The following is an 18,993-nucleotide window of genomic DNA, read 5'->3' on the forward strand; positions in this document are numbered from 1 at the left end:
TCTTGTGAAGTGTTTACATCTTTTTGCCTCTGTCATGTCACATTAAATGCCTTTTACCACTATAGCAGCTCTTGAACAAATCAAGGTGGTTTATTTGAAGAGCTGAAACACATTGGGGGGGGGGCAGGGAGTGCAAATTCAATGAGTTTTGCGTGTGGGAATTATCACACAAATGCCCAGATCCGCTTTGACTCTGACAATTCAAAGATATTGAAAGCTGCATCTTGAATGTGATAATTTAATATGGAACATTAGGAGTTAATTTTGGGGTGGATTTCATATGTTGATGACTCTATATAGCTTAATATTCAAATTTTGGAAATAAGACTTTTGACATCCCCCTCCCCACCCTAAAAAATCACAAATATTGAATATCTCTGCTTTTTAAATGTCATTTATGAGAAAGAGAGTGATGTTAGCGATTTCAGTTTTGATTCACTGGGTACTCTTTATTTTCATTGCTGCAGAAATCAATTTTGGGAGGGGGCATCTCACCAGAATAGGGCCTTTGTCCCTTTAAGTCTGCAGCTCTACAGCCCTGTGACACACCATGATGTCTGGTTGTGATGGGGAAACTACACCTCAAAGCTCTGAAAGGGCTGGAAGACCCGATCCGTTTAAAATGTGGACATCACCTCTTACTAGTCTCACAAGCTGTAGGTGAAATTATTCCCACCATCTATGCTTCATTGTCAGTGAATCATGATTTACATGGTAATTGAACTTTTGCAAAGAAAGAGAGACTTCTGAAAACACCTGTATTCCAAACAGCGGCTTCAAAGGGTAGATGAGTTTGGAGCCTCTTCTTCCTTCTTTCCCCATGTCCTTAAGAATTCAAACTGTTTCATCTCTCCAAAGGAACGTTAGAAAGTCCATTTTTCTAAGTAAAAATGGGATTAGGTCACTTATTTACCTTTTCCTCCAATGCCACTTTCTGTTCCCACCTCTGCAACATGCCCAAGAGGTTCTGACACTTTAACACAGAGATGGGGAACCAGTGTTGTTGGACTGTAGCTCTCATAATCCCTGAACACTGGCTATGTTGGCTAGAGTTGATGGAAGTTTGAGTCTTACAACATCTGGAGGGCCACAGTTTCCCCATCCCTGCCTAAAACCAACACACTTAGAAAAAATTATATTGACTTCAATGGGATATTCTTGCAGGTGTTCTCGGGGAAGGGGGGCAGTCCCAGTGTTAGATTCCTTCTAGAGATGTTGCCCTCCTATGGGGGTCAAAAATTATGGCAGTGTTTCACTCTGAGCAAAGGGGCCTGGCTTCTTACTTCGCGCCCCATTAAAATTAGCATTGTATCTTTAACTACAACCTTAAACATGCTACAGTAAGTTGCGTGATACCGTCCTCTGGTGATACCGTATAACTGGGTGACTTTATTATGTGAGCACTTGCACCTTTCGATTGTTTCTGCTGGTTTGGTGCCTTAGCAGTGCACACAAAGAAATGCAGACAGCGGTTAACAGGAAAAAGAAGTATTGTACTGGCACAATTTTGCAGGTCTTCCCACCATTTTTCAATTATACTTGAGCACTTGGCCTTCGAAAAGGCTCCCAGGGTAGTGGCATTCCTTTCACAATGAGTGTAAAATGATGATGATGATGATGATGATGATGATGATGATGATGATGATAAATACTTTAACAGCTCACAAGTTGTTGCCCTTTAATGATACTCCAAATCAGCTGCTTGAAGCAGCCGCCTCACTCTGCCTAATGGCAGTGTCAGCCCTAACAACAAGTACTTATCCCATAATATTATTGCTTCCACTCTGAAGACTATTGCGAGCTCAGCCTGAGCTCAAAATATGCCCTGTGTAGTTTATGTTGACCAGATTCGTGACACCATCCATGCCCCAGGCTTAGTTTTAAAAAATGCTAGAACAGGTTTTTAATGTTTTTAATAAGCTGACAAGTGGAGCACTAGAGTTTCATCATGTTCCTGTGATGCTAAAGGCAAACGGGGCTATTGCATCATGTCCTGCCAGTGAGCTTCCCTGAGGGATTTTCCTGGCTAACATCAGAGACAGATCGGTGGGTTAGAAGGACTCTTGGTTTGATCCAGCAAGACAGTTCTTACAATGCAGGAGAAGGGAAAAAAAGGCATTATGAGGCAACAATGCTACCTAGAAAAATAAATAGCTTTGCTGAAGGGTGAAGAAACAGCTGGATGACATCACCTGTCACCCTTTCAAAACTTGATCAGTTTCATAACAAAAACCATTCAACCATGTTTTCTCCTTCGGATGCTGGCCATGATCCAACATCACTTCAAAGCCAAGGGGGTAATCTCTCAAAGGTGCAGAAATGTAACCAATTTCTTAAGCTCGTATAACAGTGGGAAGGAGAAAAGGTGCAATGGTTGAGTGTGCGATAGCTGAATTCAGAAAACAGAAATTCAAGCTATTTTCTCTCTCTCAGATCACCTGGATCTAGTTCCCATCTGTGAAACAGGAGCCTCATAGCCATGTTCTGAGAATAAAACAGGATCTAGAGTTCTTATGGTAAACACAAAAACCTCCTAACTGCAGAGCGAATTCCAATGATAAAATGTTAACCTGCTCTTTGTCTACATCCTATAAACACTGTAATTTAAAACACCTGTATAATGTCTGCATTGTTTTTGCTGTCACTAGCAGTTCAGGAAAGCCATCTTAACATTCTCATCCTGGCAAGTCAGTGATCAGTCCCAAGAACGGTGTTCAAAAATACCAACTACATAGTGCTCTCCTGTGTTAAGCCGAAGGAAAGGTGCTTAAAATAGTAACTTCTGTGTGTGTTTGTGTATGTGGGTGTCCATTCACATTTGTAAATATGTTACAACAATGAGAGGATGCAAGCATTTTTTTTAAAACTTCAACCATTTAAAAGTTGTGACTAGCTGTAATGCTCCTGAATGAATGGCTGGGAGAGTGTTGCAATGGCATTGTTTATGGGATAGGCCAGGGGCAGCCAATGTAGTGCTCTCCAGATGTTGCAGGGTTGCAACTCCCATGATTCCTGTCCATTGGCCATACTGACTCCAGTTCATGGGAGTGGTGGGCCAAAACATCTGGAAAGCACTGTGTTGTCTTGGCTACCCCCTGGGATCAGTTGAGTTCTAACTTCTTTTTTATTTGTATAAGGAAAATTTACAGCATGGACTCAGGGACAAAACAAACAATGTTGTTACCTTAAAAACACATGTTTTAGAGCTGTTTGATTTGGATGGGTATTTTGTCGTTGTATGTATGAGTCTGTTGATACAAATTTGCATGTCCTAAAGAAATTTACGAACTTGATAGAACTGCTGTTTTGTTTTTCTTAAAAAAGAAAGAAAGATATACCTTAGCATAATTTGTGAATCATACTCTGCAACTAGCTGCTGCCTTTTGGTCAAGGAAAAAGGACTCGGTTGCCACTGACTTGGCTGTGTAACAGAATTAAAGGCAGTCTTTGGGATGTGACCGTTTTTAACAATGGCACAGCCGTATTGCGGTACTCCTGCACGGCACGGTGTGGATGACAAGTTGGGAAAGCGAGAGTGGCCATTTGTAACTCACTTCCTCTTTTAGACCTGTTCTCTTGTAAATACTGTTACATACGTACAATTATATAATATAAATATATTTAAGCAATATTTTTTGTCGAAGTCCCCAAGTGTTTTGAGGGGCACTGAGGAGGCAAAGTGAGCCAAGGCCTGTGCTCTGGAGAAAACCATAGCCAAGCCTATCACTGAGCTACAAACCATGAGGGAGCTCTTGCCCACCACTGGAAGTCAATGGGAATGAGGTAGAATTTCACTGGCAGAGAATACTCTGGGATATTTGCAATAAATGGCATAGGAAAGGGACACCTCAACATTCATTTGATTTGTTTAGTAATAATGTAATTAGCCAGTTGCACTTAAAAGCAAAAAGAAAAGCAAGGAAGGCTAAAGCGCTCGATGGCAATCATACATCATGACAGAGATTTATTTTCCCAGTCACATTTAAATGAGTTTTGTTTTTGTGTACTGCTAGCAGCTGTAGACCCTTCCTGACTAAGGCAGTAAAGAAGAAACTGAAGTCAGATGCCTAAACATACTAACTAGAAAATAAGTCTCATTTAACTGAGAGAAACTTGTTTCTGTTTGGAATGGATGGTCAAGGCCATCTCAAACATTAAAGGGGGGAAAATAGGTCTCCACAGTGTTTCATTGATGTCTTTGCTGTACGATTTCAGAGACATGAGTAAGCCCCAATTTAAATAATAGGAAGAAAAGTTTAGTTTGATAGGCCAAACTACATATAATGGAAACCTCAGTTCTATTGACACAGTAAGCGGCCATCTTTACTGTGAGGAAACACAGTAGGATAACTAAATTTAAATATGTGGTTTTGTTATATCCATACATCTTAATTTCAAAATAAACAATTGGTGATACCTTTTAATAATCCAACGGAGTTCAAAGTTCCTACCTCAGAAAACCTTTTCTGTATTGATTTGTTTGATGCAGAACACGTGAGTGTTGCAGAAGATTCTGGAACACATTCTAGGGCCCACAATGGATGCCAGAGAAGCCTGTTGGGCCAGTCAACCTATGCAAACTAAGAGTAAATTCTAGACTATATCCAATAATCCCCACCTGTAGTTATACATTGCAGAGAAAGTTTGGTAACCTTGTCACAGAGCTCATAAGAAGCCTTCTGAAAAGAACAATCTTTATTTGACCATAATGTCACATAAACCATGACAACTGCTCTGTATGGTCATTTGTTTCATCCCCCACCCCTTTAGAAACAAAATCATGTTAATTTGCAGCCAGATGCACTAAATGGAAAAATGTAGTTTCCCCTTTCACTCTTATTTTCTGGCAGTTCCTAAATTCTTACAGAAGGGTGAATCTTACGTACTGCGGGCAGCCAGCCAATATCCAATTGCTGATTTCAGCACTGATTTGTAGGACACAAAAAAGCTAGAGCAGGTGGCTAGGGATACCATTCTTTTGATTACTTAAAGCTTAATACCCATTCATTTCAGGACAGATCCAAGAGAAGTGGATTGTGCTCATTTCAGCTCATGCATAGCTCAGGAGCAAATTGATAGAATACAAAGTAAAGCCAGAGCAATAAAACACACACACAGCCCTTTCCCATTTGCTGGAATCATTGGCTGGTTTTTGCTAGTGACATGATGCATGCTTCCATCTTGTTTTTCAGTCCTCTTTCCTTTGTTTTTAAGAGAAGGTGATTTATTTTATTTTATTTTAGTTCTTTACATTATCCAGGCCTCCATTTTGAACTGAAGTTATCCTCAAAATTGGTCATGGTCATTTTATATATATATATAAAATTATTATCCACATAATTTTCCATATCGCCCCTTTTACTATTTAAAGTGACATCTCACTGAAACTAAGAAATAAATCTTAATGTAAATAATAGACTAGAGATGGGAAATGTGGCGCGTTGGACATTGTTGGACAACAACACCCATCATCCCTAGCAACTGGTCATGCTGATTGCAGGATGATGGGAATCAGAGTTCAAAAATATCTGGTTCCTTATCCATGTAACAGTCTAAGGTGGATTGCACATGGCAAATCTCCAGCTACTAATTTTTGCAGGGAAATCTTACACACCTGATTGAAACGGTTATGCTAGAGGAATGTGCACAGAGTGTCCATAGTGTTGACATTACAGCACCTTTTGTGATATGTGATTATCATCACAATTGCTGTACCATGTGTAAACATGTAGCTGCATGTAACATGCTTTTGGATAAAGCATTCAGAGATTCACAACCACCACTGCCATTAAAAACAACAGCCCTAGCCCAGCTCCCTCATAACTTTGTGTCCTGTATGGTGAGGACAGGAAACCTATGGCCTCCGAGATGCTGTTGGACTCCAACTCTCATTATTTCTATTCATTGGCCATGCTCTCTGAGGGTGGTGGGAGTTGGGAACCCAACAGTTGCAGAGCCACAAGTTTCCTATCCTTGCTGTATGGACGTCCACATCAAAACACATTTTCATACTTCCTCTCTAATCTGGAACTAACAGCACACACTTCTGACACTGCATATGTCTTTGACAGTGTTGGGGATGCACACTTCCATCCTGAAGTGCAAGGAAACAAACTTGCTTAGTGATATACTGCATTTCTGATGCCAGTTGGAATGGATGTTTCAGATTCATGAATGTTAACAGGGGTAGAGGGGATGACTAACTTGGAGGCAAGGCCAAAGAAAGGTGGGGAAGGTACCCAGAGGACTCAAAAAGGGTATTCTAGTCTAGGCCCTTTTCCTGAATTTACTAGGGAAATGTTAAGGCAGAGATGAGAGGCACTACTTTCCACATTTGGATTGTGGCTCCAAGTCTCCCAACTGCATTTTAACTCTTTCCTCAGTTGTTCTTCCTTATGATGAAAATATAGTTTATTCACCTAACAACCACATTCCTAGTCTTTTTCTATTATAGCCTAATTTGACCTGTCAAGTAGCATTTGAGTGGTACAATATTTCCTTATAATCAGCCCTGCTTTCTACTCGTATTGCTTCACTTCTGCATTATACATCTTCACACTGTATTTCTTATAGATTTGTGCATCTGTCTTTCATACGCCCCTCGCCCACTTTCCCATGATTTGGCTTCACTATTCTCTAAGGAACATATACATCAAAGAAATGACACAAATTGATTCAGGCCACCATAGTTAATGTCCTACTACACAAAGATGGCTGCAGATTAAATGCTACAAATATATGTATGGTGGTTTTAAAATTGCAGGCTTTTTTTTAAAGCATACTAAGGGCTTGATTTGATAAATACTGTATTTTACCAAGCTAAGGGCCTTTGGGCAAGTTGCAGTTTTGTTCCTTTGTTCTCAGCATAAGTAATTTTCAGGATGAGAGTCACAAACATGAAATACAACACAACACAACAATACAATACAATACACGGCCAACCTTTCAACATGAGGCCATCTATATCTTTAGCAAGTACATAGGTGGGGATTTCAACAAGCGCAGGTTTTTAGACCCCTTCAGCACTGTGACATGACAATAAACTATACCTGCTGGAATTCCACTTCTACACAACCATGGAACATACATAAACCCAGATGCTGAAAGGTTAGGCCTCCTCCATTTGTACCCATGTTTTAATCATGCTTCCAGACAAAAGCACACTGTGAAACCAGGAAACTCCTGCATAAGTCTCAGAAGAACATTGTGATTTTGGTTACAAAAACGAGTCATTTGACTGCTTAAAAAAAACCACAAAATGTAGAAAGCAGCCACCACTGATTTCCGCAACCTGTCAATGGAGCTAGGGACATTTCTGCAGCATAGAACCATAAAGAATATGGATCCAGCCACCTTTCCCATGGAAAATCTTTGCTACATTCTCAAATTCTCACATTCTTACACCAAGCCAGGCCGTTGGGTCCACCTTGCTCAGTATAGTTTACACTGACGGCTCTCTGGGATTTCAGGTGGGGGTCTCTCCCAGCCCTATCAGGAGCTGCTGGGGAGTAACAGAGGGTCTTCTGTGTGCAAAGCAGAGGCTGTACCACTGAGCTACAGCCCTTTCCCTACCACCAGCTTTTTGTCAAAATCATATTAGGGTAGCTACCTTTTGTTTCTTTTCTGAAGGCTTTTCGAACCAAAAAGTGCTGTTTTGGTTTTAGTCTTAAAAATCCATTAAAATGTATTAAAATGTATTAAAGCATTTATTTTATTTTAGACACACAAACACACTTACCCCCTTCTCTGCTGTTATAATGCCACTTCCAAAGGTGGGAGGGGGAACCTTTGCATTTCGAATGCACATGCTAGAGAGGCAAATTCATTTCTGGTTATTCTCTCTGTTTTGTTCTGCTGACGGGGAAGTGGGGACATGGTTTTTAAGCAATGATCCTTATTGTATGCCTTACAATAAAGGGGTTGACTAGATGGAAGTCTGCCCACCAACCTTTTCCGCATCACTTATACGATAGAACAAATACCTTGTTTAAACAAAATGTGTCCTTATGTGTTTGTTACCTGCTGAAGAAGTATATGGAAGGAGGAAGCCCATTGCTTGTAGGGTACTGTTCAGGCATTTGCAAGGAGTTGACAGAGCAAAGGACACAACTGCCTCAAAGTGTTCTGTGGTGTGCCTGTGTGTATGTAATATGGTTTTGATTGTTAGACTGTAATGGTGTCCTCTTTTTGGGGGGTAGGGGTGGGACAAGAAATAAAAAATATATTTAAACCATAACCAATGTGTTTACTGGACTTCTTAAAATACATGAGACAGTGATATAAGGCTTCTAATTAGTCAAATGCCCCACTTAAGAAAATTTGTTTAATAAAGCCTCCATTCTATCAGTGCTTATAGCAAACTCTCAAGATATCTGATACCCTGCATGAATGAGACATTATGTGGTTTTATAAATGGGATAAACTTGAGGAAACACTTTGAAACAAGCCAATTTAGTCCTAGTGGCTACAGCTGGAATAAACCAGCTGACATTTCTCTTGTTTGTTTGGCAATTGGGCCATTTGGCAATTGAGACTCAGGATGAGAAAGCAGATACATACTGGTTAATTTGCGCAGAATTTCACATGCCAACCAAATAAGAGATCAAAATGAAACGAACCTTTCTGAATGGGTGGGCTACGGATCTAAAAATAATGGAACCTGAGCTAAAGCTTTGTCTGCACATTTACATGGCCACGTCCTTGCACACCATTCTACTTCCACATTGCCTCCATGCCCCTTCCATTTGCATATGGGCCTCTGTTGCTTTGCTATCTTTTCCCATGTGTTGTGAGCTGCCTTGCCACAGAACAAAGAGTACTTTACCATGTGCCAAGCATGAAAATATTCATGAACGTTCCTTGATAGTAGCAGATATATGCTAAGATTTCACTTTTTCCTTTTTAAAGACACTTCTATTCACAGTTTTAAGAATGCTTTGGGTGGGGAAGAGAGACTTTTTAACTAGCAATGATCACTGCTCATTGCAGATGCTCACAACGACCGCACACCTGAGTAGTACACATTTACATTTCAAAAATGCTAGTTCTACTTCAGGGAATTTATTTCAGTTACCCCTAGGAATTGCTTGAAGCACTACAAAATCCAGCAAAATGGCATTTGACCCAACTGGGACAAGAGACAGGCAAAATTTATGTGACCGTGATAATCTACAATTCTGTTTCCAACTCTTGCAGAAGATATTATTTGTATAGAGTAAAGGAGTAAAGCATAACACGTCTACTGTGAGAGTTTAATTTTGTTACATGCATGAGGATAGGAAGATCAGTGAGAGGAGCAGAGGCACATAGTCCTAAAGTGTACTTTTAAGGCATGGTGAGCTAATGCGATGCCCTCTAGACTTTGTTGCACTACAACTCCCATCATTTCTGACTACTGACAATGGTGGCTGAGAATGATGGGTATTGTAGTCCAACAACATGTGGAGAGTTCCACATTGGTTACCACTGCTTTAAATGTTCCCAGAAAGAAAGGATTCCTGAGAAGCAGCCTCCACTCTCAAAACACAGGATATAGCTCAGCTAGTGTTCCAACATTCAACAACCAACAGAAAACGGTCACGTATACAGTATTACTCCGAAGACCACTGGTCTTGCTAGCTAGGGATGATGGGAGCTGTAGTCCAAAAACAACTGGAGACCCAAGTTTGGGAAACATTGCTCTAGAACTACATCCTTGGTTCCACACATCACAAACCTGGTTGGAAGTGAATCAAGTAAAGGAAGGAGTAACAAAGACAGTGAAGTGAAGGATGAGAGATTTGAATAGATCTGCCCTATGATACCAAGGAGTTCGGCTGCTTCATATTTTTTAAAAACATGGCTTAACAAGTTATTGAGGTTGCAGATCTAGAAAGCACTTCTCTTACTGATGTTGTCCCTGAACTCCCCAATAACCCACACCCAATGTAAAAGGATGCTGGTGTTAAATAACATACAATACAAATTATAGATCGATGACATTTATTTAGAGCACTAGGTAATCCACATTTCACAAACTCTCTCATTTTTTTCCACTGGTCCTTTTCTACAACAAATACATCAAGCCTACTATATAATAAAACTATTTACATTTCCAAGATTGGGCCATATATAACCCTTTTAACTGCTATTCACATACAGTACTTGACCAACAGCACAATACATCATTTTTATATCTAAAAAAACATGACAACCCTGTACTCTAGTTTCTCCTATGAAAAGTGAAAACGTAGATAAAAATTTACAATTATCTCCTCAGATTCTTTACAACACGCTAAATCTAGTGTGCTATGTATAGACTTTATAAAACCAGAGAATTTAACAAATAACCTGATTCCCCCAACTCATCATTTAGTCTTCAGAAAAAAAGGAACTTTGCATTTACTGGGAACAGGATCATAGTAAAATTAATTACTGTACAGAATTTTAGAGTTTTTGTTTAGTTTTTGTTTTTTGTTTTGTTTTTATATATAGTGAGAAATCACAGCTCAGAACTGCTATCGGTAAAAAAATTCACACATTTACAAGCCTTGCATATCCACTCAGTACTTCATTTGGATTTTCTTCTTTTTGACTGCATAACACTTGCATTTGTTTCTGTTGGGGGATGAAAGCAGTTTGGAAGATTATTAATTAAACAAATAAAAAATAAACTAGAGGGAGAAGGGGATCATGCTGTATTAACCATACTAATATTTTCTGTTTTAAGGTTTGTCCAGTCAGTCTACTAAGTTCTCAGAAAATGGTCTTACACCTTGCCTCACAGGTGGACCGGCCCTGTCTGGAGGGCAACAGGTTGGGGAACACCTGATGCAACAGCACAGTTTGCTTTCATATATACTGATGTCTACAGACAAGCATGAACAGTATAAGTAAATTCATTCATCTGCAAAACCAATTTTGCAGAGAGAGGCAAGGTTCTGTCTTCTGCCTTTCATATTTTAGAATTAAAATATCTTCTAATCCTTAAATATTCTATCTATTTAAGATTTGCAAAGTGACTTTTCAAGCTATTTGCTGTGTTAATAGGCACTGCATATAATATTTTAGAAGACCTTCAGAATGGAGAAGGTAAAAAACCAATAAAACTGGATGCAATAAAATTGTTTCCTTTTCATTCCTAGTTCTATAATTTTGACACCTCATTAAATTAACTCTAAGCCAAAGGGAACATACTGGGTGAAAACAACTGAGCATCTTACCTTTTGCAGTGCTGGATGCCGATGCTGGTCTGGAGGACCTCTTGCGCTGCCCATTCTCTACAGTCTCCTGCACTGCTGAAGATTCCTCCGTCCTTGAATTTCTTCTGCTCGGAGTTTTAGCCTTTTCGCAGCTCTCCTTCGGCTCATTTCTGATAAAAGTGATACAAGAGCTGTGTATTAACATACAATTCATGCTACAAGAAAAACAGGAAGATAGCCTTGCAACATCAGCACTAAGGTTTCTTGCTTTGTATGCTTCGAGAAATATTAGTAGGTGACAATACAAGGAACCAAGAACGGAGCTACTTTTATAAATAAAAACATAGGTCCGGTCATTTGAACATATGGAACACAGTGCTAGGACTGGTGTCCAGAAACTACATTCCTCTTTAAAATGAAGGGATGTCAAGTATCATTATTTGGAAGCAAAATACCCTTGCCACAGAAAAGCCACAGAAAAGCCAGGCAAGATGCATTTTGGTCTTTTGAGAAAAGAACCAAAGGGGGAACGTTCAGCCCTTAGTCCTAGATGGTTTGGTCCAGTCTAGGGGAAGACTGTATAGTTCAGTACATTTGACTGAAAGGTATAATTGTGAGTGTTAGGCTATTTAACAGAATGGGTTCTATCTAGCTAAATTTTACTCGTAGACCTACTGAAATTAATGAACCTAAAAAAGGAATGCTTATTAACTTGAATGGATCTGCTCTGCGTAGGACTAACGTTGGATACAATTAGCACACCCTGGGAAGATGCATTCATAGGAGCCCTAACCTATGTCACTAACTGAAATAAATGCAGGATGCTAAATTAGGTTCACATGCAAGTCTTTGCAGGAATCAGCCACCAGTTTGCGCTTTTCCTCTGTGTTAGGCAGATTTCTACAAGGCCAAGGAGAGAGAAATTACATAACACTTTAAAGTTATGTAATACACATTTCTACATAAACCAAGAACAGAAATTACTTCTCTTTTACTATCATTCCATAGTGAATTACTTACGTAACCAGGCCAGAAATAATTGCAGAATTTGCTTCCAGTTCTGAAACAGATAAATGGAGGGGTTACTCTACTGCTGAAGCATATAGAAAAGAAAAGAAAATGGGTATCATTAAGAAATCTAACTGCTACTCTGAGAATAAGTGATAGGTATAATACTAGCAATATTTCATCATGACAAATCTAAGTAGATATTAGTAGCCTCATCATGTATCACATAAGTCTTGATCTAAGGAAATGGAGGTCATTTCAGACTTTAATGGGCCTGATATGCACAATTCACCAGATCATCTTTGCAACACTTCTGCCCCTACCAACTCCCATTCCCTGTCTAAGTAAGTGCTATAAACTAAGCAGAGATCAGATGAAGTGCAACCCTGTCAACTTTTAATCAGTAAGCCTGCAACTTATGCAGGGGTTACGTTCCAGGGATCATACCTAAAGCCAAAATCATGTATAGTATAGTCAAAACCCATTGGGTTCCAGGGGAGGTGGGACTGCCAAAGTCATTTTTCCTGAAACCCCACCCCCTTCCTGATTTTTTTAATTTTTATTTTTGCCCCGCACTTAAAGCTGAATGTGCACTAGTTAAATGTGTGTTAAGCTGACGGTTCACTAGAATACATTTACCTACTTTTAAAGAAAGCATGCTTTCAACTTGTAATGTTTTATCACTGTTACATTTAGCTTTGAATTTTGAGTATAACTGCAATGTCCATATTGCTAGATGCTGCCAGTTTTATTATGGAGCTTGATCACTTGAGATGAGATCAGATAGTGTTCCCCAGATCATCCTCTGAAAAACAGAATGCCTATCGCTCCTCACCCCAAACAGCAGACATAACCAACTTAATTCAGGTTTTTCTTTACCTTGTGATAAACTGCTTCTAATCTCATCCCTATAACTCCTAAATTTATTGCTCATTTTAAAATAATTTGTGCATAAACAATCCAAAACTAATACAGCTGCAAACTATTGCAGTACACTCCCTTTGCTCTGACCAGTGTCAAAACAGTTTGCTCTGACCAGTGTCAAAACAGTGTCCATGTGATATATTATTTTTGAACTCTTCCGTGTAATACTGTGACTACATACAGTATTTCTTTCAATATAAATTAAAACTCCATCTTGCAGGTAACATAAAATACAGGGAAGAGTTTTATGCACATATATATTTCCCTATAAACATATATGCTATTTAGTCTAAGGGAAAACATACCTGTTCTTTGAACACTACTTTCTGGTGTTGCAATTGGAGTCTGGGATAAAGAGGCTGAAACAAGATAGATAAGAAGCTACCAATGCACTTTTCAGTCTTAAGAAATACAAACAAGGAATACAAATATCCGTAAAATACAGACTGCTCTGTATCACACTGCAAGATATGAATGTCCCCAAAGTGGAAAACCCTATGCTAAGCAGAAAACTAAAGGTATATCATTGATAGCCCCAAGTTATGCCGTAAGTCAAGGAGACAAAAGTATCTGAAAACAATGAAACAAAATCCCCCCCCCAAAGCATTTAAGGCCTTCTTAGTATCTTGTTTAAGCAATGGGGGGGGGGGAACTATTGTATAAACATGGATGCTATGGAATGCCAATTCTATGTAGTGATTTCACTTTGATCCATTATTATAGTGTTTGGTTTATTTACAAAATTTAGTATAAAAGCAGACATTTCCAATATCCCCAGTATCTATGGAACATTTGGATTAGCTTTCTTCATACGTTACTTTGTTCATCAGAGGTATGTATTTTCAAATACTCATCACATTATTTTACTTGTTACAGAGGACAAATGAACCTGAGACAAGTGGGAAACCAGAGGAGTCAGAGGCATTATATAAAGATCTTTCCACTATGCTGCAGAAGCAATAAATTTGGAAGGCTCTCAGATTACACTCTAGAACAGAATTCATCATTTGAATAGTGTTGTTCAATACGTTATTCAAATGCTATTGCACTGCTATCATTACTAACGCTCAATCTTTGATCAGAGGGATTTGCAATACTTTGACTAAAATGCTTTTTAAAGCAATGTTTAAATATTGTATTGTTACATTAACTTGAGAAACAAAGCTTATTGTAAGAGATTCCTTCTTCCAGTTGTTCCAGTTCTACTGTTCTAGGCCTCAACACACACACACATGCCCCCACACAACTCCCTCCTCGTCACCATGACCCATCCTTAATTCATATTTGCAGAAGCATAACATCATATGTATTTCAGATGAACTGGATTCTTGGCGACAGAGTGAATGGAATAACAGCTCAATATGTTTATGAGTACATACCCTTATTCTGTGGCGATTCATGATGGTCTTCTGTTTTCTCATCTTCTGGTCCAATCCCAACCTGCTCCGCAGGTAAACTGCAGGTGTTACCATTAGTGCTTGGAATTGTGGTTAGGATGTCAGAGATCACTGGAGTGGTTACAACTGAAAGAACATTAGTGGAAGGGGTGCTACCTGGTAAGCTTAGAGATACAGAGGCAGAAACAGCGGCAGTAGTACTAGCACTTAAATGGCCAGTTCCGGAAGTGCTTTGTTTCAAAAGAGTGGGACCCGGAGAGGCCACCATATTGTCTTTTAGTTCTACTGGTAACTGTTCCATTTCCAGACTGTTGATGATTGAAATGTCTTGTCCTTGACCTTCCACTTCTCCTTCCACACCGTATTGATCATCCCCTTTGTCAACTGAGTCTGTGACTTTCTTGCATGCTTTGGTCAGCAAAAACTGACCAATTCTGTCCAGCTTCCCTTTTCCCTTTGTAGATGAAACTGGACTTCGTCTGTTGACGGAAGATCCAGGGCTCTGATCACCAGATGGGGAGACCACAGCTCCAGGCTGTGAGGTTGTTTCAGCATTTGAGTCAGATGTTGACGTCTGAGAACTTAACTCCTCTGGGTTGAAATCTTTGACTTGCTGAATGGAAGGATGTGGAGAAGTGCTTGAAGGAGCCATTAATGAGGGAGAAGGAAGCTGAATAGGAGATGGCAATGAATTAATAACCACTGGCCGACTTGTTGGTATACTTGAGATTGGAGTATTAGAAGACGAGCAAGGAGGAGCAGGCCCTGATGAGAATTTTATATTCTGGGACAAATGCAAAGGGCCAACAACTGCAACAGACTGTGGTATTAAATTAGAATTAGAAGTCATTGGGGTTGCAGGAATTGTACTTGGCTGGGATCCTTTCATAACCTGAATTATTGAGGATGAATTTATAAAAACTGGCGTAATGAACTGAGGCCGAGCATTGGACTGAACTGTGGTTTGTCCTTCAGAAGCAATAACTTTATTGCCAACACTAGGCATGGTGACGACAGCAGGCATTAATGTAGACTGTAGATGAGAGGGCAATGATGCAGGCGTGTTAGATGATGATGTAATAGGGTTGGAAGTTACAAATACTGTTATCTGATTGGGTGGGAGTGATGTAGAAATAGAAGCAGAGCTAACAGGCCTCTGTATTACTGGAGAAATATTCTGGGAAACACTTGAATTTATGTCACCCAGCTCTTGTTGCACTTGAGTTGAACAGGCTTCAGTATTTGCAGGTAAACTTAGGGAACAGACAGAGTCTTTACTAGAAGGAGGATCCTGTTGGGGAGGAGGAATGGCAGCAATCTTTTTGAATTCATCTGCATAAGTCACTGGTGGAGGCACTTCAAGGCTAGGGAGACCAGGAGGTTTAATGGTAACATTAGGAGCCCCAGAATTGTCAAGAAGTTGACTTAAGGATGTTGGTGCCTCCCGCATAGCTGGAGAGATAAGATTCTTGTTTTCTTCCAGACTGGGAAGCTTGTTGGATTCTATAGGAGGGACCTCCCTCTTCTGTTGCTCTTCATGGACCAGTATTTTAATTTCTTGGCTGGGAACGCCTTTCAGCTCAATGTTGCGCTGATCTTTGTTCACTGGGGCAACCTGCATATTCTGGCACACACTCTCTTGGGGGGCGCTAAAGCCATCTTTATTATCCTCAGGAATACCACTCATGACTGATACAGGGATTGCAGGATTCTGGGCAGCTATCATACCATTATTCTGAAAACTTCCAGGCGTAGGCATTTGCAAAGAGGCTGGACCGACCATCATACTTCTTTGTAAATCTATGTTTTGCATGAGCCCTGGATTCTGCTGAGAAGTCAAACCTAACTTGGTTGCTTTTGAGTTCTGCCTCCCAGGGCTTGGTGTTGTTTTCCTACTGGATCCAGGACTGGACCTTCTGCTGTTACTTGGACTGGCTCGCTTTGCCCCACAAGCATTGGTTTGCTTTCCTGAATTAATAGCCATGGAGTCCAACTTATGTGCTTGTGGTGAAACAAAACTTGATTGGCTATTCATTGCAAGATTTGAGGGTGCTTGCCCAATAGCCTTCAAAGTGGTTGGATTAAGACCCTGCTGATCAAATCCTCTATTAAGATGGGGCCTGGGAGGCAAAGGAATATTAATCTGAGGAGGAAAAAGGCCTGCAATAGAAGCATTGAGCCTCTCTGGAGACAAACTTATTTCTGATGGCTCTGTGCTTGGTGGACGGTTATTGGGAGTCTGTGGATAGTATGGTCTCGGACTTGCCCTGTTTGGAGTTTTGGGTCTCGATGTTTGTGATGTGGTAGGAACATTCTGAAAATGATGCGGGTGAGGGCCAGTAAGAGAATTAGACTGCTGCTGAGGGCTTGTACCTTGGGGAGCTGACATTGGAGAAGGTCCAGGTTTTGGCCCTGCCATCATTAACTGGTTTTGTGAAACTACTAAGTGGGGTGCTATATTATTTTGAGGCCCAGATGCTAAAGGGACTTCAGGCCCATTTCCTTCTGAAACAGAGGGCACTGATGAAACTTCTCCCAGTGGAGAGCTGGTTGGATTCTGTGCATTATCTGGGTAAACCATCTTTCGTGCACTGTTCACAAGAGGCTGGTTGTTTGGCATTGGGATCCTTTGCTTGTCAGGAGATTGAGGCACTGAACCAGGACCTTGAAGATTAACCATCACCGACATGTTGCCCCCCTGCTGCATTGACATTCTTTGTGAGTCTACATTCAGAGGGCCTCTAGGTTGATGGACACCTTGGGAAACAGGAAGCCTGACAGATTTAGGGTCTTGCTGCATCATGAGCATCATCATCATCTGTTGCTGCTGAGACTGTGTCTGTTGAGGTGTGGGTGGCTGCTGCTGCTGCTGCTGCTGCTGCTGCTGTCCATGCTGCAAAAGCTGAGGAGGTATTTGCTGAAGAGCTCTTTGTTCCATTGGCTGGGCTGGGTAGCCTATAGAGATAAATAGAAACATTCTTTTATCAAAAATCTGCAAGATGTCACTAAAACTGGCCTCTTTTGTATTGTCTAGTTATGGCAAATATGGAATGCAAGTTGTGATACTGGATAACAATGTAATGTTTGTTTTGTTGAAAAAAAAACAATAAAATAAGTTTGAAGTGGGTGAAGGTATGCTACATGGACCCGATTAACTAACATGTGATGCAGTCCCTGTCAGTGTACCTACAAGTAGTAGGAATACCAAATTTAGGTTCAGTCTTAATAAGCAATGAGTGAAGCACAGTAAATGATAATATTGTATATAAAGAGTACATTAAAAATAATGAAAACATGTTCATCACCTGGTGGCCTGTTTGTGAAGTCCGAAAGCTTATGTCCAGTGTTATCCAAATTTATACCTTGCTCTCCTGGTAATGGTGGCTGATCTGACTCTTCAAGGCCTGCCGGGCGTGGTTCTGAAGCACTAAAGACAGAAATGTGTATGACTAATGCAGTTTGAGTTCTTTTTTAAAGAAAAGAAAGCAAGCTGAAATTCATTACATTATACAATGGGGGAAGTATAGCACATTCATGGCATTTCTCTTATATCATACTTTTGATATTATAGCCAGCTGTGTGTAACCAGGGGCAGACTTTGGCTGAATATTTATTTGGTGCCTTCCCCACTCTTTCCTTCCATTCTGTGCATGTTCTCAAGCGCACTACACATAGTGGGAACTCAAGTGCCGCCTCGCCTCAGTGCCCTGTGTAGAGGAGTCACCTGCAGCGCCCTAAATATGTTGCTGGTGTAACATACAACCACCTCTGGACACAAGTAGTATTAACAGCCAAGGTCACTGCTTATTTTGTTCATTAGTTTAAGGCAGAGTTATTTTTCAGCCCTAGATCTCAAAATACTTATATCAGGTAAGAAGCAAAAAGGACTCTTTATCTACCTTGTTGCAACCTTTGCTCAGGATTCCCCTCAAGCCTCAACTGTGTCTCCCATTTTTAGGCCAAAGCACAAAAAATGTAATGCAGAATATGGCAAAAGCCTGCTCAAGTTTATTCAGAAGCAACTTCCAACATGTTCAATGGTGCTTACGCCCTGGTAAATGTGTTTAGGATTGCAGCCATAGTCGCTCAGGTGAAGCAGGGAGGCTGATATCACTTCAAATTAGAATTACTGAAAGCTGGTTATCTTTAAGAACCTTCCATCATGAGACAAATGACAATGATAAAAATATTTGGTTATCAAATATGACTGAAACAGACTCTGGGCTAGAATCACCAAGTTTAGTCAGTCTTGAATCAGAAAATGGTCCATCTCGGCTAATATTGCCTATGAAGCCAGCAGCTGTCCAGTTTCAGGCAGAAATGTTTGGTGTTTTCCAGTTCTGCAACCCATGAGCATTTAAGATAGCTTTAAGCAATCCTTGGGTCCCTAGATGATGTTGGGACTACCATTCTGATCGTCTCTGCCCCTTGGCAACACTGACTGGATTTGACAGGCATTTAGTTAAACATATGGGGACTCAAGG

At 40.2% G+C, this 18,993-nt stretch overlaps 1 protein-coding gene across 10 annotated transcripts in view; it reads right to left on the reverse strand.

The window, feature by feature from the left end:
* Positions 1-9,964: 9,964 nt before the first annotated feature.
* NCOA6 (nuclear receptor coactivator 6) overlaps positions 9,965-18,993 on the reverse strand; it is a 39,000-nt gene continuing 29,971 nt past the window's right edge. For all 10 annotated transcript variants that reach the window (XM_083618272.1, XM_083618280.1, XM_083618273.1 and 7 more), the window contains 6 exons: positions 17,815-17,936; positions 14,492-17,464; positions 13,418-13,471; positions 12,201-12,240; positions 11,202-11,350; positions 9,965-10,596 (listed from right to left, as the gene is read on the reverse strand). In XM_083618272.1, the coding sequence (XP_083474398.1) occupies positions 10,550-10,596; positions 11,202-11,350; positions 12,201-12,240; positions 13,418-13,471; positions 14,492-17,464; positions 17,815-17,936 (3,385 nt within the window). In that variant the 3' untranslated portion in view covers positions 9,965-10,549. The remainder of the gene's footprint in view (positions 10,597-11,201; positions 11,351-12,200; positions 12,241-13,417; positions 13,472-14,491; positions 17,465-17,814; positions 17,937-18,993) is intronic.

This window comes from Podarcis filfolensis (assembly GCF_964270895.1).
Source record: "Podarcis filfolensis genome assembly, chromosome: 6".
NCBI classification, from domain to species: domain Eukaryota; kingdom Metazoa; phylum Chordata; class Lepidosauria; order Squamata; family Lacertidae; genus Podarcis; species Podarcis filfolensis.